This window comes from Pelecanus crispus, chromosome 6 (genome assembly GCF_030463565.1).
Source record: "Pelecanus crispus isolate bPelCri1 chromosome 6, bPelCri1.pri, whole genome shotgun sequence".
Taxonomy (NCBI): domain Eukaryota; kingdom Metazoa; phylum Chordata; class Aves; order Pelecaniformes; family Pelecanidae; genus Pelecanus; species Pelecanus crispus.
The window spans coordinates 9,330,306-9,355,080 of record NC_134648.1 but is presented as its reverse complement, the minus strand read 5'-3'; the positions used below and the strand labels follow the sequence as shown (position 1 = coordinate 9,355,080).

The 24,775-nt window shown below is 39.8% G+C and overlaps 1 protein-coding gene across 1 annotated transcript in view; it reads right to left on the bottom strand.

Moving 5' to 3' along the window:
- Window positions 1–11,898: 11,898 nt before the first annotated feature.
- The window catches only part of ELP4 (elongator acetyltransferase complex subunit 4), a 157,131-nt gene continuing 144,254 nt past the window's right edge, over window positions 11,899–24,775 (bottom strand). Inside the window, exon 10 of the mRNA XM_075712906.1 lies at window positions 11,899–12,030. Coding sequence (XP_075569021.1) covers window positions 11,899–12,030 — 132 coding nt within the window. The remainder of the gene's footprint in view (window positions 12,031–24,775) is intronic.

The following is a 24,775-nucleotide window of genomic DNA, read 5'->3' as shown; positions in this document are numbered from 1 at the left end:
AACATGTGTTAATTCCGTAAATGACTATATGGACAACAGTTGGATGTTCAGCAGTATTTTATAAAGGAAGAATGGCTCTCAGAGTACTTCTGTACTGCAACTGTGCCCTATGCTGTAACACATGGAAAAGACTTTCACATGGACCTTTGTACACTGAAGGCATTATATCAGTTGGAACAAATCTTCATTTTGGTATCCAAACTTTTATTCATTTTGGTGTATTATTTGTAAATGGGCATTTGTATGTTATAATGAAAAAAAAAAAAGAACAATGTAGACTGGATGGATGTTTGATCTGTGTTGGTCATGAAGTTGTTTTAAAAAAAAAAAAAGGAAAAGGAAAAAAAAAAGAAGCCATGATCAACAAGCTTTGCCACGAATTTAAGAGTTTTATCAAGATATATCGAATACTTCTACCAATCTGTTCATAGATTATGGATTGACGTTCCAAGTTTGTATCATTCCATTGCATATAATTAAACCTGGAACAATACGCACTAGATTTATGTAAGAAAAATATCTGTTGGTATTTCCAAAGGTTGTTAACGGCTGAAGCTAAGTGCAAACAGGGGTTAAGAGAGAACTTCGATGAAGAAAGAGTTTGATAGATAAAAGGTAGATTGTGTCTTCGATATAATCCAATTTGTTTTATGTCGAAATGTAAGTATTTGTCTTCCCTAGAAATCTCCCAGAATGATTTCTATAATAAAGTTAATTTCATTTATATTTGACAAGAATATTCTATAGATGTTTTATACACATTTTCATGCATCATACGTTTCTTTTTGGTCGGCAAGAGTTAATTGTTCTTAGATATAGTTGTACTACTGTTCACAGTCCAATCATTTTTGTGCATCTAGAATTCATTCCTAATCAATTAAAAGTGCTTGCAAGAGTTTTAAACTTAAGTGTTTTGAAGTTGTTCACAACTACATATCAAAATTAACCATTGTTGATTGTAAAAACCATGCCAAAGCCTTTGTATTTCCTTTATTATACTATTTTCTTTTTAACCTTATAGTGTGGTGTTGCAAATTTTGTTACTGTGTTAGGTTAATCTCATTAAGTTTTATTTTGAATTTATTTTCAGTTTTCAATAAGGAGGGATTCTTAAGAAACGTTTTTATAGACTTTCAGCACTTCCACCAGCCTGTAATTTGGGCTAACAAAAAGAAGATAGGTTCACGTATCTAATTGCAGCTGAGAGCAGGAGGAGGTTGTTTATTTAGCTCGGGTTTCTGGGGATGCTCTAAATGAGCTCCAGAATCCAGCAGAATTTCCAGCAGGGAGTTTGCATCGTGCCAGTCAGCGGTGGAGATGCGATGCGTGCCTGTGTCTATCTGTTGTAATTATACATAAAGTACGTATAGACACATATACACACAAATATGCATTCCTGACTTCTAAAAATTGTTTTTGTTAGGACGCTTAAAAAGAAAAAAAACAAAACCCAGCTGTGTTTTTAACAGGCTCTTTGGGAGAGTGAATACCATCCCTTTATATTGCCACACAGCACAATCTTAGTGTAATTTTCCATTGAACTTGTAACCTGGTTAATACCTCAATGCGCTTTGTGTGAGGGTTGTTAGTGTGGGCGTGGGTGGAGAGCTGCATGTCAAGGAATAATGAGAGAAGACAAATCAACAGGCAACAACAATGCGAGCTGGGACTGGCTAGTGAAAGCTAAAGGCCTTTAGTCACTGGCAGGGAAATCTAAACATTCCCATATCTATGAAGCTCGCTCATTGTGGTGCAGTTGTTACTTGCGATGCCGTGCTGAAAAAGGGATCTCATGATTAAAAAGCCAATGTGCGGGGAGTTTTGAGTCAAAGCACAGGCTTCACAAGCAGCCTTTGTAAAGCAAAGATACTATCTAGGCTGGTTATGTTTTCCTTTCGGCATATTTGTCACTGCAGATAACACTTCACTGTAAACTTGGAGTAGCAGAGTTGTGGCGCTGAGGTAGTCGCGATGCTGCAGACGAGATTAAACGCACGTAAACTCCGAATCCTTTAGGGACAAAGAGCTTAAAGCATGAGACGATAGTTAATAAAATCAAGCGCCCAAAGCAAGCAAAAATGTGCAAAATCATCAGATTAAAATCTTCCTTTTTAATTGATACTGGTCAGTTGTAAGTATATTTGTAATACCAGCACTAAGTAGTTTTAATTGCCTGGAATCCATCCATTGGCAAATATTAATGAAACGTGGATTTTTTTTTTTTTATTTATATATATTTTTATCAGACATGCATACACACATTACATATTACATGATATGGATAGATTGCATTAAAGACCACAATAGGCAGGTCCCTTCTTGCAGAGCTAAATCGATTCTGGGAACAATTAATTACAGGTACAAACCCAGCATTTATATAGCCACTTAGGGTGTTTATACCTACTAATGCAGTTTGTTGTCTAAATGCCAACTTCTGCTCAACCAGGAATGGAAATGAGCTTCTTATCCCTTCCTCCCCCAAGAGCTTTTGTGCCGTGGTTGCCGTTCCTGCAGGTGCCGATACGCGAGCAGAGGCAGCTCTCTGCAGCTCTTCCCTGCCCTTCCTGGGCTTTCCCAGCCCTGCAGCTTTGCCACCTGCGATCCAGCTGCTGGTGGCCTCCATCGAGCCATGGCCAGGTCTCTACGCCCCTTCTAAAGCCTTCTTCAGGGCAGGCTGTGCCGCAGGGCTGCAGCCTTTCACAGCCCCGCACCTCTGCAGTCGCAGCAACGCTATAAAGCAGTCGCGTGTGCGGGTGAACCTTGAGCTTATTTTGGTGACAGGCTAGCTAGCTGCAGCAGAGAGGAGACATTTCTGGCTCACTGGCTCGCTGTTGTGCCCTGTGGAAGGAGGTCGGTGGGGAAAAGTCTCTGGCTGGCTGCACTCTGGGAAGAAGTTAGGGCATTTGGTCCGCAGAGCGTTGCTTGCCTTGAAGAGCCGCCGCCGTGTGTGCTGGGGGCTCTGCGGGTTACAGGCAGCCGCGCACGGCACGTCGCGTCCACCGCTCTGTCGAGAGCCTTTTCCCCAGGGCGCGTCGGGGTGCGGGGCCAAGCATGCAGGGGCTCCCACGCCTGAGCACCGGTGCCAGCTCCCGGCTGCTCGCTGGGGGCCAGGCGAGGCCCCGGAGCAGCCCCAGCGCCCAACCCGCCTCGGAGCGCCGCTGCAAACGGGCGAGGGGGTTGCATGCGGCTGCGTGGGGACGTGCTGCCTCGCCACATACCGCTACCAGCCGCACGAGTGAGAAATGAAAAACTTCAGCATGCTTTGAACAGCCTCTAATACCCATTTTCATCCTCTTTCTTCTTCTAGAGCTGCATTACTTATGAAGACTGAAATCTGCTGTAATATATTGCTCAGCGTAACACAGCAATTTCCAAGGGTCTCCTCTTTTTACCACTGAAATTAGCGGGAGTTTTGCTATTGATTTCAATAGGAAGGAGCCATTTCTGTGTATTTGGTTAAAATGTATTTCATAATAACACCTTATACTTTATTTATAAGCCCCTCCTAAGGCATTTCACAAATTATAGTCACACAGGAATTGATGTGTGAGCGCTGTCTTAATAACACTGTATTTTGTATTTCAAATATTGTGTTCTAGATACAATATTTACATTTACAAGTGAAAAGGCTGCTAACCTAACAGTTATTGTTCAGAGCAGACAGATGATGAGCCATACATGCTGATGGCGAAGCAGACATGCATGCGGTGACATACGTGTTGGAATTGCCTCGCGCCGTGCAGATAGAGTTTTTAATTGTTTTTAAAAGGTAAGCACGAGTCGGCATGTGCCCTGCTCCAGGAGGCAGAAAGAGCTGCTTTCTCACCCAGGCTGCAACACAGAAAGGTGATTTCACCACTTCTTTTTTAGCTAGGTTTTTATTTACAAAGTGAGTAAAATGCCCTCGTAGGCTGGTTTACTTTAGGCAGCCGAACATGGGATTTATCTTTGGGGGCAAGATTACAGTTGCAAAGAACAACCTGGGACTGATAACACACATCACCTCCCCCAGGCTTTCCAGACATTGGTAGTCCTATTTCATTCACTCTCCATGGCCAAAGGTGTCTGGCTTGGTTTTTTTTTTTTTTTTTTCTTTCCAGTATTACTGACTAAAATATATTCTCTCATTTTCTCTGGGTAATATGTGCAGGTTTAGAGTTATGTTAAGGTTTAAATTTGTTCCGCATTTCAATGGTATAAACAGCACTAGAAAAACTGAAAATGTATCATTCTTTTTTCTGTTTTTTTCAGTTTGTTTCCACTTGCTCTTGTCCTCAGCTCCAGCAGTTGAGCATTGCTCCACATGCAGCTGATAAGGCTCTTCTGCTCTGGGAATGGTGTAGCATCTTCTTTTTAAATACCTCTTCTTTGACAGGACACCTGCTTGCTTAATGAGCTCCTGCAGCCCTGCTTCTTATCAAAAGTGTGATTGGCACCTACAAATACTCAAATACTCCCCCCTCCCTACCCTGAAATGGGCATATAAATTACAGATGTGAGAGTAGAATCTGTGATGGCTGTGTTTATGTGTCTTGCTGTGGAGAGAAGGCAGCTGTGGGAGCACGTCTCTGGCTGAAGAGTGCAGGCACGCCTGAAGCCCCTGCCCTGCACAGCGCGGTAGAGGCAGAAGAAATGTTCCTCCTCTTTGGGTGGAAAACAAAGCATGGAATATAGCTCCCTTTGGATTACTGCTGGAGAATGATGTTAGGCAAGTCTCTCACATACGTTATCTGTTTAGTAGTTCTTAAAGAAAATAGCAGAGAATGGAGCAATCTGCATGAGATGCGTGGTAGTAAAGATAGTACAGTTTGGATAGGAGCCAGGTTGGCAAGTTCCTTCCTTCAGAACATGTTTTAAATTAATTCCTCCCCTAATATTCTCTTAGATGTAAAGAAAGAAAAACCCAATGTATCAGCAGACAGTTACTTAGGGTAGCTTACTTAGGATAGTTTACTATCCTAAGATAGTTTTCAATAGCGATCGCGTGGAAGATGAAGGTGTTTTCATAGGAGCTGCAGAAATGAAACCTCAAAGGAATGAAACCGCTTGATCAGTCTTTTAACAAGTACAGCTGATGTGTGACAGATTTTCATGAAACCTCCAGCTGCCAGAACCCCTGTTGTGTCTTTTGAAGATGGCCCTTTAGAGAAAAGTCCCCTGCTTTCCCTTTAAGTTTCACTGAGAACCTCTGATGACTATGTTTTAATGCACTGAGAATTTTGGGGCCTTCCGTACTGTTCCCTTCCTCCTCCTAGATAATATCCCATCAGGTAATATCCCTGGTGAGACGATTGTGATTTTGAAGGGGTGAAGGTGAAAACGCATGTCTGATGCCAGGGCTGTGTGCTGGAGCTGCTTTGCCCCCAGAAAGGACCACAATACTATTTTTGCTGGGCTGGTAGAGGTCTATGGTTTCTCAAGCACTGGAGCTTGACCTCCTAAGTCGCATTGCAGCTGGGTCAGGTGGCGAGCAGACATTTTGTGAGTGACCCAGGAGGCTCCTTGTTACCTTCAGGTGCCTGACAGGAGCTGTAAGTTGCATGAAATCCTCCAGCAGAAGTTGCAATTGCCTCCAGGCACCTGACAGACCTCACGTACACTCCAGCAGCTAAAATTGGTGAGGGTTGTGAATTGCAGCTCTTCCTCTCCAGGGACATACGAGCTTTTCCAGCTGCACCAGAGGAGTTTGTAGATTCACAGATAACCTCCTTCAGGTCAGGCCTACGCCGATGGATTTTGAGAAGTTTATGAACAGTTATTCCATAGAAATTACATATAGGGCAACAGAAGGACTCTGATTTATATGGAACTGCATACAGCAGATAAACACCTTCCGGTTGTTACGATAAATATGTTAACTCATCACAAGTGAAGAAAATTTATATTTCTCCCTGTAACTGCTTATGGTTTACCCTTTGTATTTCTCTCTGCAAAGTTGGATTCATATTCAGAGTGTGTAGTCTGCAGGAGAGGGTTTATCTATTTTTAACACTCCCTCTGTCAGACTGGATTAAATAAAAATCCAGTCATTTAAATTTTATAATTTTTTTGCTTTTAAAGAAGCAAGTTGTCTATTTTGATTTCTCTGAATTTAAGTCAACACTGTTACTTTGCAAAATATGCATTCAAACCCTTAGATTCTTACTTAAACTAAGCTTCTGTTGGGTCTGATGATTTTTTGAGTTATGATTCAGTTGCTCTGCGTGAACTGTTGTTGATTTACACCTGTTTGGGCAAGGACGCATTTAAAACTTCATAGACCCTTCTATAGGCAAGGACTGCAGAATGGCCCCCCCGTTCTGCTCTCTTGCATATATTCTTTTAGTGTGTCTATCTGCTGTACTCTCTGTCATGCATGAAGGAATTGTGCCTGCCTACCATACTGCTTGCGCTTCCATTCTTTTCCCCATTGTTTTGTCGTAGTAAAGTTTTATTTGCTTGTCTGAAACTGGCGTATTGATGGTGTATGTTTGAAGCTCCCCACCTACGATCCTTTGCTGGTTGGGGAGAACCCCTCAGTTTTGAGGTGGCTCCTGGGAAGGCTCTGTCTCCCACACAGACAGGCCTGCTACTCCACCGTCTCGAAGAGCATACTGTCAAACTCCTTCTCACTCAAGTAATTTTCCAAAATTGCTGAGCTATCCTGGATGTAGGCTGGGAAGCACCATAAATGGAAATTTCACCATGGTGGAGAATTCTTCCAAATGTTTTCCTCTGCCTGTCACTGTCTATCTGGTCTTGACTGAGTTCAGCTCTACTCATTAGTTTAGCTTTTGCAAGCGCAAGGCCTTGCTGGTGGCAGGAGTTTTGTTATACACAATGGATAGCAGGTGTACATCTGTTGCCTGACTAGTTCATCCACTGGATCCATAAAGATGTTGAAAGTGCCCAGAGAGGAAATGGACCCATTAAAACTTCCCTGGTCAGGAATCAAGTGGCAGAGCTGCAGTTTCCAGCTGCTAGCTGAAGGCGATGGGGCTAGAACTGGCATCAAGTCCTGCTAGAACGATCCCTGCCCTATTCATTTAAAACAGGCCAGGAAGGCAAATTCATTTTGCAGCGGTGCAAGTCCCAGGCCAAGAACGATGCCCTGAACAAAACAGTCCTCGTCTATGAGTAGTAGCTCTGAGATACTTCCAGAATATAAATAAATACATACTAAGAACTGCAGAAAAGTCTCACTCGAGCAACATATTTTAAACAAGTTTACAGCTTTTTCTCCACACAATATGCTTTCCCAAAATATTGGCACTGAAAACTGCTTGATTTCATATCTAAACCCAAACCAGACCTCATACCTGTTCTTCTGTAAGTCTAGCCCCATGAAATTTCGGCAAGAGCTTTCTTTAGTGTGGCTTGCTCCAAGCTGACTCCAAAAACGTAGCTGAAAGTGCACCAAAATTTGCCTTTTGATTCAAGACTTTTTAAGAGAATGTCTCTTATGCCATAAGTGTGGGGAGCATTCTGAAGGCATGAATGTTCAGACTCAAACTCTGCCAGCATAGAGTGAAGACTTCTTTTTTTTTTATTCTTGCTACATTTTGGATTTAACATTTACTTTCAATGCCAGAAGACATGCAAATACTTTTTTTTTATAGAGGAGTATGCAGCTACAAATTCTCTAGATCTGCTAACATTTTAAAGAAGATCCACCGGGCCTAATCCTACCAGCTTGCTCCTGGTCTAAACCACCACCGACTTCTCTGAAAGATTTTTTAGATTAATCTCTACAGCACCAGAAAATCCATGGGCAAAAAAATATAGAAAGCACAAAACATGCCTTCATTTTGATATGAACAGAAGGTCTACAAATTAGTTTGAAGTGCCTAATAACTTTCAAAATTGTTTAAAGGCGGAGGTTAAATAAGCAGCCAAGTTTTCAGCAGATGCTCCGGGATGCTTGGTGCTCAGCACTCCTGAAAATCTGTCTATCCATTCAGATGCTGAAATACAGATGTAGGCATGCATTATGTTAATGAACCATTTCTGGGGGGAAAAAAAAAAGAGCCTAACGTTTGCTTATATTAGACTAGAAACTGAAAAAAACTGTAGTGGAATTGTTTTTTTTTTCTTCTTCTTTTTTTCCCCCTCCATTTGAGTTGCCTTTTTTTCTTAAGATGACAAGGATTCACTTTCATTCTTTTTCTGCACAGGTACATTTATTATTGAATAAGCACCATCATGTGCTCAATGTGATTAAAAAAACGAAATGTAGGCCCTGCACTCAGGTAGCTCACAAGAGAAAAGAAAAGCCCCAAGAGATGTCATGGGGGATGGTACTTCCTTCCACCATCTCTTAAAGGCATAAAAGCATCTTCTTTCCTATTTCTGTTGTGCTTGGTAGTTATGAATGATGCTTCTCTAGCACAGGGAAAAGAAGAAGAACACTTTATTAAATTTCTAATATATGATCCTGGAGAAATACTGGCTTAATATGTGTGCGTGTGTATGTGCTTATATGTGTAATACTTGTAATAGACACACATTTTTAAAAGGATGTGTTACAACCTTGTGGTTTCAGAAAAACTTGATTAATAGCTCCCCTTCCAATATTTGCAGAGTAAAGGATTTTTCTAAGTTAGACTTTTGCACTTTTCCAAAAACTGTGTTTGGAACAACTTCACAATTTTATATTAAATTTAAAGATTAAACCAGTGGCGTACTACCACATATATCAAATCTGAAGTAGCTGAATGCCCATTTTTAGATACTTGTAGCTACTGTTACAGAAAATTGAATTCAGCTGCATCCTTGAAGTTGCTTTTGTAATTTCTTTACAAACATAGAAAAAGACTTAATCTATCATAATATTGGTCTCATGTTCCAAATACTTGTATTTTGAAAACCTCAACACAACAGAAATTATACAAAGAATTCTTATTTGACATATTAAAGACACAACATTTTAAATTTCATTACTGCTTTATTGACTGTGTGTCACAATTCTGTGAAGATCAGGTTCTCATGCTGAATTGGGAACATCTTCACTGGGATGAATCTATTGTTTCCCAGCTGAGTTCGGTGGTTTCAGTTTGTAGCCTGCTAAAAAGCAGGAAGTTCTGCTTAAAAAATCAGAACAAACAAAAAAACTTCGTACCGCAATCTCTGTGGAAAAGAGCCCTCAGAACACAAGTAAGGATTGCACAGATTTTCCATGCAAGCCAACAAGGGGGCTCTGAAAATGCAAAAAGAAGCTGGTAGCACATTGCAACAGCCTGTCAAAAGAGGCTGCACCCATTCTTCGATTGCCTGAGCTGCACCCCTTAGTTAAATATTGGTCTTCGAATCAAAAGAAGAACCAAAGGATGTTTTGTACACAGGAGCTTGACAGTCACAGAGTGGTTATGGGAAAAAATAACCATGTAAACACTTCTCTTGCTTCCCAAGTCAAAACTGCTTTTGGTGCAGCAAATGAAATCTACACTATATCTACTATATATCTACATACTATCAGGTAGCATGTACATAGCATTATTTCACTTACCAGTTTACTGGATAAGCCAAGTCACTGTCATATGTTGTTGTAACTGATACGATATTTTGGAAGAAGAGAAATTTTGCTCCATGTTTTTGCCTTAGGTAAACAACACTGTACATCTGTATACTCCAACACTTATTTTACAAAGCATGTTTAGTGACTCAGAAAAAAAAAAATTCAGATTTGCAGAAGGAGTTCCCTTTATTATAAAAAATATTTGTCAGCTTTAATATTAACCTACCAAAGTTTTTGAAATTGAAGTCTTAGAAATGCATAGGACACACATATACACATATACATATGCAGAATACACATGCTACTCGCTAACAATTTTCCCTTAATATGTTAACTAGAAATTGACTGTGACTTTAATGATATTTTCTCCCCTGTATAGAATCATGTTAAGTCAATGACCTATTTAAGTATGTTGGCAGCACTTTATGTCTTGTGACTTTATATTTCACAAAGAAGTACTGTGTTTTGTGTTATTTACATCAAAAAGACGTACTATGTAAAACTTCACCTTTGTTAAAAATCACTTTATCCTAAGTATTTAAATTATTTCATGCTTTCAAAAGGCACAATTAAGTATCTAATGAGAACTTCCATTCAATGTTACACATAATACAAAAAGAGAAAAAATGTTTGAGACATCAATGATAATATTTTAAATATATTGGCATAGGAAAGTAGATGTCTTTTTGCTTTATTAAACTGACAGTTCAGTTCTGAAACTTTATTTTGAAAAGAGTTAAAAAGGATTTGTGTCTTTAGAAATAAAAAATATAACAGGCATATCTAAAAAATATAGAAGAGAAAACCTGATTGTTACTACTAATGAAATAGCTGATGACAAAATAGTAGTCTTTTTGATTTTGATCACAAAAAATAAACTGGTAGTGACAGGATATGATGGATAGATTTGACATCCTGGCAAATCACTGTCATTGATTCAATTATTCTAATTCAGAATAAAAGCTGTATACAGTATGTGTTTATGCTACAGTGGAGTTTTTTAAGTGATTGACATTCATCATATTAGTTAGACAGTTTTAAAAGCTATGTCTTTGTTTTACACAGTGTTGTCAAGAAAAAATAAAGTAGAACCTGGATTGCAGAAAAAAAAGCAAACCACTTAACCAGCTTGTGGTTCCAAACCCATCAAAATAAGTTACCGTTATTGCATCCTATTAACACGTTCTTTGAAGAGTCAATTGCAGTCCAGCCATGTAATACACTATTATAAAGACTAAATTTTGAAACTGTAATGCAATCTTACAGCTGGGTGGCTTGGAAGTTCTGCGGAGAAGAAGATATTATCTTTCAAAATGGAAGTCAGCCTCAGAAGAAAGAATGCAAACCACTTTACTTTACAGGTCAGCTTTGCTTTACCGTTCTTTTGTGTGATGCACACAGAAATACATACGAAATAGTTGGAAGTTCACAAATGGTGTATCTGAGGGTACAGAAGCCTGAATTACTTGTATATTCTGCCCTGCTTTAGACCAGCATGCTGTGATACCCTTCCCTGAGCTCAAATGCACTCTTCTGGTTTTCTAGCATTAATGTAGCTGTCGGTTTGAATCTCAATCTTGAATTATGTCTGTTGACATAATTTCATAGTGCTGACTTCAATTGTTTCGGATTACTGTTTTGAACTACACAAGGAAATATATTCTTTTCTCTATGGTTAGTAAATTCCATTCAAGTGCATTTTAATGCATGTAGTAAGCCATAAGGCAAAGTAATTATCTATAAAATATTCTGATTCAAACCCCAACAATTCTTAATTACTGGCATATTCAAATAAAAACTGTCTTATATATTTTAAATGTATTATTACATATTCAATAAGCTAATGTAAATATTTCCTGAAATTTAAGAATGGTATTTCAATTACAAAAATTAATGTTTTTAAAACCACAGCTGTGTAGTTTGCTTTCAGAACAACACGTGACAATGAATTGCTTAGTTTCATTCCTTTATTTCAATGACCCGTCCAACTTAACTTATTATTCGTACAAAATATTAAATGTAAGTATATAAAAATTCCATTGGGAAAAATATCCCTTCATTTTTATTGTACAAAAAAACCTAGCAATGAAAGGGTAAGTGTAATTTTCATATTTTAAGGAAACTAACAAAATACTGCATGTTTCCAGTCGAGCAGAACAATGGCAGGACCCAGCATAACAGAAGCTTTAACAAAAAGCAAAATCCAAACAAGCCCAAAATTAGTACAAAGAAACCAGAACAAAAAAAAAAAAAAAAAAAAAAAAAAGAAAAAAAAGGCACCATATGATAAGATGTATTTTTAAAGACTGCTGGGTCAAGTCATTAAGAAAAATATTTATACAAGTCATTAACACTCATAATTAGAGTGTCATATAGAACTGAGTGAAACTGCTAAGTAGAAATCACTAGAAGTCCAGGTGCTTCTTGCCGATGGCCATAGCACCACATCCTGAGCTCAGCAGTTTGGTGGATTCTGCCAGATCCTGTTTGCTTGCGCGGCTCACTGTGTCTGACAAGTCTGGAGGCAAATGCAGGCGCTGTGGCAGGAGATTTTCAGGAGGGAGAGGGAGAGAGAGACAGGGAGAGGGAGAAGGAGAGAGAGGAAAAAACAGGGAGGGGAAAAAAAAGAATAATTGCAGTAGACTTTATTTTCCATAGCATACTTCAAAATGCAGTCTTTTTCCTGACCGATCAATATTTACTCACACAAATAGAACACTTCCCAGACACTCTTTTAGGCTGACCTGGAAACAGTTTTGTATGTTTTCAATATATTGGATTCTGTAAATTGGAATAGATTTTTTCCTCATGAAAATTTTCTAAACAAAATCCAAATTTGCTCAGGGTATTTGGTTATATCTACGGGCATTTTTCCTTTAAAAATAAGTGTTTTGCCTGTATGTCAACGCTTATATCAAATCCTTTGATTTCTACAGCATTACAATATAAGTATAGTTTTGTTTCAAACATGCATACTTTGTGGCAGAGTCTGAAAATAAATGATGTGATGGCCAACAGATGGAGAGGGCTTACCCTGGTTGCAGTGTTATTCTGCTAAATGTTTCTTTTTCATATTCTACTGATAGTTGTTAATAAAAACAAGCAGTGATAGTAGTTTCATTTGCATAAGGCAATCATATACGCTAATCAAACCTTGCCCCATCTCTTGTGAGTTGTAGGAACATTACATCCATTTTACAGATGAGGAAACTGAGACACAGGTTACATGGTTGTCCACAAGCACACAGTCCTTGCACAATAAACCTTCTTTTTCAACTACGACAAAAATATTTCAACTCTCCCTCTGAGGATCTTTTACACTGGAGATATATAAAAGACATGACATTACCATTTAGCTCTTGTAAAGTAAGGTGAAAATTAATGTAAAACCGAGGCTTTACTTGGTTAATTAGTGGCTTGCTTTTGGACACAGTGAGGTACTGAAAGCTGGTCAGATGAGACAGTTGAGCATCTTCTACACAGTGCAATAATTTATCAAACTGGTATCATGGAAGGAGCATATTTCTTGAAAGATTTAGTAGGCAAAGGCTAAACTGTGTGGCTCTTTTAAAATGCACATGCTTCTGAAGGGAACAGGGTAACAGTAATGGCTGCAAAACTGTATTAGAAGGCTGTGTGGGCTGTCCTCTGCTTTCGCTATGTTTTTGCTTTTATCACAACACATAAATACAGCTGCCTTTTATTCAATACCTTTGTAACTTTCATAGGATAAGACTTCAATTAAAAAGTATAAGAAATATCTGTATTTACAGTAGGCTGACTGTTCAATTCATTGCTGCCTTTGAGATTGTGCAATTCGACGGAACTTGAGAGGTGCTCCAAAGTGCTTCCCACCACCGGCCACTCCTGGTTGTGGGCAGCGCAGGGAGAAGAACGTGTGCTGGGTTATTGTCTTCTCCCAGAGAAGGAAATTCATAAAGTAATGCATGTGGGGTGGGAAAGCCTGCAGCTGGGGTGAGATGACACACCTCAGTGCTGAAATAGGAGAAGTGCGTGGTTTTTTGGTAGCACTTTGCGTATGAAGCACAATTTATTTATCAAAACCCATTCCCCTTTATATAACATTTAGTAACTATGCGGCTCTTGCATTTCACCGTACTAAAATCAGTGCTGTGCTATGGTATCCTTCACTTATGGTTCTTCACTTATTCCAGAGAAGGTTAAGCATGACTGTGGATGTGAACTGTGGTCCATGATGCCTCATTTCTACATCAACACACTATAAACTAGGGCACATGCCCATCTTATTTGTCTACTGAGAAAAATGTTTGCAAGGGAAGAGCCAATGTACAACCTGGACTGCACGAGGGGGGCTGTAACCACTGGAAAATGAAGGTCGAGGAAAAGCCGGGAAGTGCAGGGGAGCACTCGGTGGATCTTTCAGTCACCTTCTCTTGCCAAAAAAGTCTACAGTACTCTGCTAGCAGGGTAGAGGGTATCTCGCATGTGGGAGGCAGGGAGACAAGTGAGTTAATCCAACCTTCTCCCACTCACTGTTAGCATCTCTCTGCCCTCACCGGGGAATGGGAGAGGCGGCTTCCTCTACAGGAAATGTAGTACCGCTGTCTTCCTCCTGCAATTACGGACCCTTTTGCCAAGTCTGCCAAATGGATTCAGTGCAAGGTGATGAACAGCAAACAGAACTGAGACTCAGCAAACTCATCTTATGGAGGGACTAACTAATATCACAGGGAGGGAAGAACTGTAAACCCTGCCACACTGGCCTGGACTTAAAGTGTGGTCAAAAGAAAAAAAAAAATCTTTGATATTTACACAGCCTCTTAGTCAATGCTGTGTTCGTTCACTAATGTATATTATAAACAGAAAATAGATAGAAGAATATTTATAAATTTGCAAAGACTCAGATAGGAAAAGTAAAAATTAAAGATCCTCAGATTGGATGGTGGGACTGAATCAGGCTTTTACAAAAGTATTTGTTATGATACAGTGTTTCATTATACACGCATATACTCTTCTTCCCCCATCTTATTCAGTGAAGAGGATGCACACTGCTCATTTAGTGACTGGCTATTCAATATTTTGTTTTCTTGTCACTGTTTACTCTGAACTTTTCTGACGTATTTATTGTACACTATTCAAACCTTGCTCTGAAGACAGAACGGCTTTTCAATAGCACATATCAGTATATAGCACTTGAATGCTTCACAAATACCAACTGTGTTATTTTCCTAATATTCTCGTGAGATAAGGCAGCAAAGTTACCTCCATTTTAGGGACAGGGAATTGAGGCACATAAAACACATGGCAAAAGGTATCTACAAATTTATGAAACACAGTCTGAGGCATTTAGGACTTGCTTTTCCAGAATGTTTAGCATCGTACAGTATTTCACATGATCAAATGCTGATTTCATTTGCAGCTGTGAGTGCTTAGTATTTCTTCAAGAACCCCAAGTCAGGCACTCAGAAAGCAAGAGACACTAAATAAGAGTACAGAAATAAAAATGCTGGGTTGAAGTGACGTGATCACACAGAAGCTCAGTGGTATAGGCAGGGACACATCATACCTTCCACGGTATCTTTCAATCGTCTTAATTATGAGACCATCCCTCCTGCAATCCTTGCCCTCTCTACAATCCCAATTTTCAAACATTACAACAAATTGCTGGTTCCCCAGGAAGCGTATTTCACTGCATATGCCACATTCATCCTCAGCTCAGACGTATTCTGAGCAATAAACAACACTAGGGTCCTCTGAAAACAACTGAATATTATGCTGCCATTAAGATCTGAATCACAGCACACACACACGCTACCTCTGAATAAAGCCTAAATAGGCATTTCAAAATATCATTCCTTACGTATTCTGTGCACAGCTTAAAAATATAAACAGGGCTGCAAATATTAATCCTATTAAGTATTTTAACACCATTAAAAATATTCTAAATTTGAAACCACAAACAAACTGGAAATTCATTGCACGGCATTATACAAACATCCACAGGTTAAACAACAGGCCTTTATTTTTGGCACCAGTAGGGACATTGTGGTCACTTGAACTAAGGCAGTAAGTGATAGCGTGAATAGGCTGTGATCCTTTCTGAACACCAGCATTACAGAATGATCAGACATTTGCACAGATATTTGCTGACCACAGAGAAACAATTACATTTAAAGTCCCAGTTTAGGACAAAATGTTTTCTGGTGGACAGACTTCTCTGCTATTTCTGAGGCTGTGACCGTGACCTCCATCCCTTTCAATCTCTCTCTCTCTCATCAGTCTGATAAGAATCAGGCTGATTTTGCTCCCATAGGCAACCCCAGTCCTCGTGGCCCAGGCCTCCCATCCTACAACTGGTCTTCATGACAAAACCGCCCCTTCTCTGGTTATCTGCGCTCCCCAGCCTCTGCCCCGGCCAGTCTCAGCTTTCTGTTTCCAAGCTCTTCATTCCTGCTCCTGCCAGTCCTGGGTTTCTCTTGCCCATTTATGCCCATATTCCATTCCCTGCTCCCATGCCTAGGTCCAAATTCAGTGCCAGGACACCCTTCCTTGCCCTCTTCAGTCCCTATTTTGTCCTCCTCTTCTTCCCACCTGCTGTTCTTCTGCCCTTCTTTCTCCTGCAGGCGCTGCTTTCTGTCCCCCCTTCCTGCCCCCTGCCCTCTCCTCTGCCCCGGTGGCCCCTGCCCAGAGTGCGGGCACAGGCACCAGCTCACCTCCTGGTCCCAAAAGCAGGTACATCCCCCGAAAAGGGTCAAGCTGAATACGCAGTACTGAGTGTGCCTGTGCCAAGCAGGGCTGGATGTTCACAGGACAGCAAAAACACATCCCTAGCATAAATGCTAGACAGAAAATTGCATATTTTCATTTGTTCTTTTAAATAATTGAAGGTTTTCACTAAAATATTCCAGCGTGTGGATAAACACAAAACTTCCTGCAGCCTACAGCAAGCTGGCAGGGCAACAATATTTTAAGGCAAAACTGTCATAGTCTGGCAAAAGTAAATATAAAAGTGAAAATAGGATCCTATAAGCACCCTCCTTGTGATAACTTCTTAGAGCCTGTATCAAAGAAAGGTAAAGTTTGTCAGTGTAAAAACTAGGGAATGCTGGAGTAAACTTCCTTTGTACAAAGTTAATTGAGTAACTGCATTATTACAGTGTGTTTAATTACATGATCACACACTACTTTCACCCATGCAGGCTGTCAGAAAGGTTTAAACTTAGGATCTTCAGAATCAGCCTCTAAGCTTCATTCACTCGATTAAGAAATAACCGGCCAAGGAAGAAGGCTACTGTACAAGACATAGCTAGGGAAGGGGCATGGTGTGAGCGCTGGTGCTTCCCGCCTGCTCTGTTTCGGGCTGGTCCCAAAGGTTTTGCGGTGATAGGAACAATTACACTGAACCCAGCTGAGTACACAGCTCTAGGGCATGCATTACCAAAGGAAAACAGTTCAGACAAAACTTATTACATACTTTGCCTCTGCTCCTCCCTCTGCCTGAAGAAAACTTCTAATTACTTTATTTGTTCTCAATGGGAAAAAAAAAAAAGTAGAAGATAAGAATATGTAAAATGACAGGCCAGAAGGGACACCAAGCAATTGTTTAGTCCAGTCCCAGCACTGAGGACCAAATACAGCACTGATGGTTTTCTGACACTCGTCTGCCTTGTAAGACTGGGATGTAAAGATCCAACTCATGGCTATTTAGGAACTTCCAGTGGGCTGGTACATTTGGTTGGGGCGTAATTTTTTTTTTTTTTTAACCCAACAAAATCCCTAGTAGACAAAAATACTAGCAAGTGCTTTTGCCAGCATAGCTTACTGTATCAAAGGGATTGTTTTACAGATTTATTATAAAAACCAGACTTTCCAATGTAAGACTTTTTTTCTCTTCAGTATTAAGAGGATTGACCAGCAGTTTTCCTAGCAACCTCTCCTGATGTTGATTATACCTCAGTTACAAAATGCATAAAACCAGTATGCAGGCTTTAATTGACTATAAAAGGGGTTGAAAATAAAGTAAAAATCCTATAGCTGAAACTAAGTAACCAATGACAGGTTAAACAAAGAGCTAGCTACTAGATATAATGATAAAGAACTGAATACTATACAACTATACACACACGGTACACGTATTCTTCTGAAGAATCTATTGGCGCTGCATTGTGGAGGCAACTAGTGACATCCAGTATTACATCTACACAGTACAAACAGCAATCAGTTCATAAAATTACTTTTCAGATTTGAGGAAATGTGTGTCTGTACAGACTGTTTTTACACTGGCTAAAATACTCAGAAATAATTGAGGTGGAGGACATTCAAGAAACAGCAAAATTTCATAAAATTAATTCAGGGCTACTAAAATAAAATATTCTGCAAAATGCTTTAAGCAATAAAAAGTATAAAAATGTTTAGCAACAATATGATAAGCATATGTACATACACTGGCAAAAATCTAAACCCAGAGTAATTCTTCATATTAGTCCAAAATCATTATTATATTTTTAGCAAACAAATAAATAATAAAACGAGTGATGCAAAACCATTGAATCTCAGAAAAAAGAGGTGGGAGTTCAGGTAGGAATTTCTCCTTAATTTGATATATATTAAAATAATTCCACTGAAGTTAACCTTGTGACTCTGCTAACAGTTACATGAAGCTTTAACAACTGAGTCCAAACTTCCAAAAATTAAACTTTAAAAAAAAAATCTCTACAATTCCATTTATTTGGATCTCTGACCAAAAACATTGCTTATTAGTCTATTATGGCTGCAGTCCTGCCTTGGGGCAGGGAGATGGGTTAATGACCTCTCTAGATCCCTTCTAGTTCCATTTGCTACAACTCCATGAAGACTGAAGTCACCAAAGCCGAAGGGATTTGGTTTAGGGGGAAGAGGGGGGTGGGGAGAAGAATTTTAGGAATGCTGGGAAAATGAAAAATGCAGACTCCTAGTTGGGGAGTTTTATATCCTACTTATTTCTCTTTGAAGCAGAACTCTTGCCATTCCATAAAGCCCACACGAGAGAACAGGAACAGTTCCTGTTACTGTGTCCTCTTCTCCTTATGATGCCCATAACGCACCCCTTGTAATACAGCTGTATAAAACCTCCTCTTAGAGTGAAGAACCCTGTTTCTTGCTTGAAAATTATCAAACTGTCAAGTGATCGTCACCATTACCTGACTGGAAATAGATTTCTTGATAATCAGATCTCACAGGCAGGTTGGGGAAAAGGACATGGACGCCTTTGGAAATGAAAACAAGCAACTTGCATCTTAAGAAAAGAGGGAGCCCATGGAGGGATGCCAAACTACTCCACAGCTACTGAGCTGTCTCTTCATCTTTGCAGTGAAGAAGACTGTCCCAAACGGGAGGCTTTAGCTGCCAGTGCTCATGGCCATCTGTGATACAGTGCAGCTGCGCACCCCCCAACTGGGCTGCTGGGTGCCAAAGAGCTGTGCAAGAAGGAGCTGGCAAAGCCCTGCCAGGTGCTCCCCGCTCTGCTGGGCAGCTGCGCTCTGCGCAGGCCCTGGCCATCTTCCTGGGCGACCGCTGTGCCAGGGCCCAACCATGGAGCTTGCTGATCCAGGTTTGATCCTAACCTGCTGCCCTGACTTCTCAGCTTGAGAGTGGACTTGCCTCATAACTATGGATCTGTCTGGCAGTCACCAGAACTGGTGGTTGACCCTGGTTACCTTCACTGAACCTGCTCTGCTCTTCTTATTTGGGCAGTGGGGGAAGGATTTAATAGCGGTGGCTGAACCCACCAGAGACATTGGGTATACCTTCAATGCAATAGCAACATGTGGCACTCATTCTCTGCAGTGCCCAGAGCCACAGCTTCAAGGCCATTGCAATATGTCTGTTTACGTGGTGAAAGGGGTCCCGAATGAACAGGTTTACCTGACGTCCCCGCAGGTCGCATCTTCCATTTCTAAGTGAGGTAGCTGCCAAATGGTTACAAACTTCTTAAGAGATACACATCTCAGGAGCATCTTAGCCTTGCCAGTCAATGACTTTACTGCTTTCTTAACAGGTCATCATCAAGCAGAGTAACTAATGGGTCTTCTTGGCAAAAACAAATTACTACCTTTGGGCTGCATATAAACACAAAGATGTGCAGGTATGAAATGAAATTTCTTCTAGAGAGGAGTTTGTTCAAATATTTGACATGGAGGTGACTATAAGTTTTGGCCATTTCCCTTGCCAAGTTTGCCAATTGAAAGACACCAGCTATGTGTATTATGATGAAATGAATTATATTTTATACGACATGTAGTCCACTGGAGTGACATATCACTTATGTTGACATAACTTTGTAACAACTCACACGCAAATCTGACAATACCACTATGAAAAGACATAAAATTCTTATTAATACCACAAAACCTAAAAATACTTCTGCGTTAATGTAAGTTCACTTCTCAATGGCAAAACAGTAAGCCCTTTACCACTGAGGACGTTATAAGCTCTCACAGCAAGGACTAGAAAAGTCATTCCAACTGGCCTAGACCCGTGTCAGGCAGAAATCATATGATAGCCCTGAAATTTGGTTACGACTAGTGTCTCACAATCTATAATATTTATCTTGTGGAGAGAATGGTGCCAAACTATCTTTCCATAACTTCATATGGGTCTTAGGCAAACTATTCTAAAAATAATTTACTCAGAATCTCTTACATTGCTGTTCACATTACAATTTTCTTGGTATTTTAACAAATTCAGGAGACAAACCAGTTGGTAACTATTTTTCTGTATAATGGACATGAACTCAGTTTCTTCTTGTTCTGCTATATTCACAGATGCTACATAACCATTTTTAAATCACAGCAATGGATACATTTTCGAAACTGACTGTAAAGACAAAAGACTTGACTTTTAAAAAGAGCATTCTAAAATTTTCAACTTTTCAGGTAACTGTGATTGACTTATAACTAATCACAACTATATCAACCCGTGTTAAAATAAGCACATCTACCATATGCATTTCCTATTTCTTTTTTTTAAGTTGAAGCATAATCTGAGCCGTCAAAATTAATTATTGTTAACATCAGGTGTTCAGAGAAGGCTTCCACTAAGAATAGCTGATAAATATACTTCTACCTACATATCCCTGTCTGTCTGCTAAAGGACACATTGCTAATATGAAAATAATTTTTTATATATAGCTGATAGTACTTAAAATACTTGAACACAATTCTAAAACTCTTATTTTCCATCACTTACAGAATGTAAAATAAAACTAGGGTAATTCTCACTTTCACCTCATTTGCAGGACAGTGATGTTTTGTTGTGGGTTTCCAATATTACAAAGAGATTATTTAAATAGTGACTTTAAAGACAGCTGGTAAAATTCAGAACCATTAATAAACCCATTTCCTTTCATGATAGATTTTGTAAAAGCCGTTTTACGTTTCAGAATGCTGAATTTTAATATGTGCCTCTTCAGTGCAGCTTTCCAGAGTATCTATCTGCTTTACAGAAGTGATACGATAATATCTAAGATAATTCAATTCAAACTGTGCTGATTTGTTTGGATGTGCCACATGGTACTGTTTCTGTAACTGAAAACTATGCAAAGTACTTAAAATCTGAATTCCTGATGCTGAATTTAAAACTCAGTTTATTTAAACACTGGCTGTTGCAAAGCGAAAGTCTTTCAGAGGTCATTTGTACCAATAAAATTCTATTAGGTACATGTTTGTGTAAAATGAATCCCTAGGGGATTTCAGATGGCTGAAGAAGTTCAAGTAACATGTGAGTAGAGACAGGTGGGTTTTTCTATGTGCAGCACTAGTCACTACTTTTCAGCGACAGGAAAGGAAACAATAGACAATTGTCTGAACAAACTCTTTCATTCCCAACAAAAACTCCAAGATACGTTAAAGATGATTTGCTACATGTGAAGGGACACAAGGGAAAGATAAAAATATCAGGAAGATTTACCTTCTCTGATGCTTGAGAATGCCGAATGTTTGGCACCACGGGCTGCTCTACATCACACATACAAGTTAACAGAGCCACTTCATATTATAACTGTTGTCCCTGCATAATGAAGCAGCTCCCCGTGATATAAAGGGCGCTGGATTAATCAGTGATGGTTATAGACTATCGAGGGACTACAGCTGTTCAACTGCTCATCTGGTCCAAAATTCAGAGAAATACAAGGTAATCTTAGAACCAGAACTGTACTAAATATTTACATAGCATACTATCATGATACTTACTGATCCAGCTCTTATCAAGCACATATTGAAAGCCCGTTTCTGTCCTGAAGAGTCTACAGTCTGAATACACAAAGTGTGTGAAAAGGAAGAAGTGAAAGATAAAATATCTGGGAAGAATGAAAAATGTCAGGATATATAAACACTGTATTAATGCGAAAGCTTTTTTCCCCTTCTAACTGAAAAAATGTTCTATGAGAAAGAGCACCCTGCATAGAGAGGCAAGTGGAAGAGAGCAGGGAAGAAATTAAGTGACAAAGGGCTGAAGAGAAGGTGGAGCGAAAAAAAGGAGAGAGGGTGGGCAGGAGGAGATATATTATCTAGGCACATTATAGTTGAGATTAGAGTACGCTGCCTAAAAGCTGAAGGAAAATACTGTTCTGAATTCAAACAGTAGTTCATGAGTCTGAAGGTATCATCTATAGCCAAAGCAAGCAGACTACCGTTGCTCCAGTAGATCTGTTCTTTTTGCTAAATTTCTCCTCCCTGGGCTTACGTAAGAGGAGTGTGGGACCTGTACTGCAAATTTGAGTAATTCTAGGGCTCTCAGGATAGTCTGGATGGATGCTAACGTTAATGTCACATTCTCTTCCCTGACGGATTCATTCAACCTAATTGCAGCTGTCTACACGTCAGCCATTTGGCCTAACCTATATTATATACTTAGGATGAGATGAATCATCCTTGCAAGTGCTTGCCCATCTCTGCTGATTATCCAGGAAACCTGGATGACTAGCTTAAACTAAATTCTTAACTTGGATAGTAAAAGGTCAAGGAGAGGAATTCAGTCCTACAACTACACGAAGCTTCTCACTGAGTCAGTGCCTCCACTATATCTCCTCTTTGAATGACATTGCAACATGCCACCAAGTACGGATTTCGTATCAAACCACAGATGGCTCACTGGAAATGTTCCAGAGTTGCTGGCGATGCCTGCGCTGCTCTACAACAACTTGGGTCTCTCTACTGCGAAGCTTGAGAAGTGTTCAAGGCACTGTGTGCACAAACAGAAGCTATGTAAGTGAGGAGGAGGGAGAAGTGGCATTCAGAGACAGAAGCATCTGTTCCAGGAGGTCCAACATATTGCCATGTTACTGTCACCCTCTACAATTTCAGCGAAGTTGGAAAACTAACCGCATAGTTGAGTCTGCATCCAAAGCTATCTGTTAAAGTTCACTGTAATCTATCAAGCTTTTACCTCAGTTTAAATATTTTGTTACATTTCAGAAAACTCATTAACACACCCATTTAAAAACCACCATTTTATCTCAGGGCGTGCAACACCACAAATAACTGATAAAACGTATTCTGCCTCTTGATAAAAATTGTCCAGATAGATTTCAACACTTCACAGAAAGGTTATGCTCCAAGACAGGTAACTCGCACTGGCAAGTCTCCATTACAAGTGCATTTCAATGCCCGATTTACCAACTCAAAAGAGACATGACAGAAATGCAAACAGACTTCTGAATTGAACAGTTCTGCCAGCTATTGCTAAAATACACATTGCCTACAAGCTTCCACTGATTTCAAGTATCTAGTCTCTATAGATCCTATGAAATTCAGAGTTTAATGAAGTGCCTTCCTAAGAAGAATGGGAGAAAACGGGAGCTGCTCGCAGACTCTGGACCAGCCCAGCTGTGAACTGCCCCACTGCTGCCTCAGAGTTTTTTCTAGATTTTGTATGCATTGACTATACCTATTTCCTCCTCTACATCAGTTTCGGAAGTTGTGTGTACAAACACAAACACAGTATGTAACTACACACGCGAATGCACACATTACTTATGACTGCATACGAGTTACGGATAACGGCCAACGTGTCTCCCTGCAGAATCTGCCCAGCGCATGCAGCATTGCTCTGGAAAGCACTGAGACGGTGTGAGCTGTATTGTTTTACATTCGACTACACAATGCAAACCACCCATACAATATGTCCCTGAAAGGCGCTGTTTCAAGAGACCAGTGTCACAGGTTTGGCAAGTTGCTGGTTAGGAAGAAGGAGCGCGTAGGGGGGCAAAATGTAAATAGTAGCTGGGGGGGTATTGTTGTTTTATACCGGGAGTAGCCCTATGCTCAGCAGTCTATTTACTTTTTTAGGTCAGCTAGAATTAGAAAATTTCCATTGCTAGGCAGCCCAGCACATCTGTGAAGCATTCATTTCTGGGCGTTCAGACCTGAAGCACGCGCTGCCCAAAGGGAAGATTCATTACCCCGTGTTACACGGCCGCCAGTCCCTCCCCCAGACGGCACAAGGGCTTCGGCAACAGGAAAGCGCCTTCGTGCAGAAACATATTACATGACCAGAACACAACAATTAGCACATTTGTAAAGCTTCAGGGATAGGAACAATTTAATAGCTTTTTGAAGCAGACTAATTTTCTGGATCTTTTTATCTTTTTTTTCTTTTTTTTTTTTTTTTTTTTAAATTATGCTGCTTTTCATGCATGGACAAGTTCTTTGCTACAGGTATTTTCTGAGTCTGCCTGGAAGGATTATTATGTGTAGAGAAACACAGATTATTTAATCACTTTAAAACAGCGCTAGAGAAATGAAAAAGTGCTATCTAAGTGCAAACTATTAGTACTTATCTATATTTTAGAAGCAAGTATCATTTAGATAGATAAGTGTATTGCTGGTTTACAAAATTCTGCACATTTACAAACCAAGGCTGCTAAACAGGCGACCAGTTTGTTTATGTTTGCAGCTTTTCACAAGCTAGAAACTTCAGCTCTGTAATGGTAAATACCACTGTCAGATGCGCCACGCTAAGGCACAAACCAGGCCAGAAGAGAAAAAATAAAAATTCTGCTATCATTGCCTTCTCACCCTAAAAACTGGCACTGATATAGGAAGTATGTTCAGTTCCTGTAACTCCCAGGTGAGGAAGTAGTAATTATATAATTCATATTTTAATATCTTTTATTTTCAGTACTAACCCACCATGACTCATGAGGGTTACAGTTTAAAATTCCAGTTAACAAAGCCTTTTGTAGTATTACTACCAAATAATCTTAGAGTTCAGAAATCATTGAAGTGTAATTTAATATCATGATGTTGGATTACCCTGTTCTGG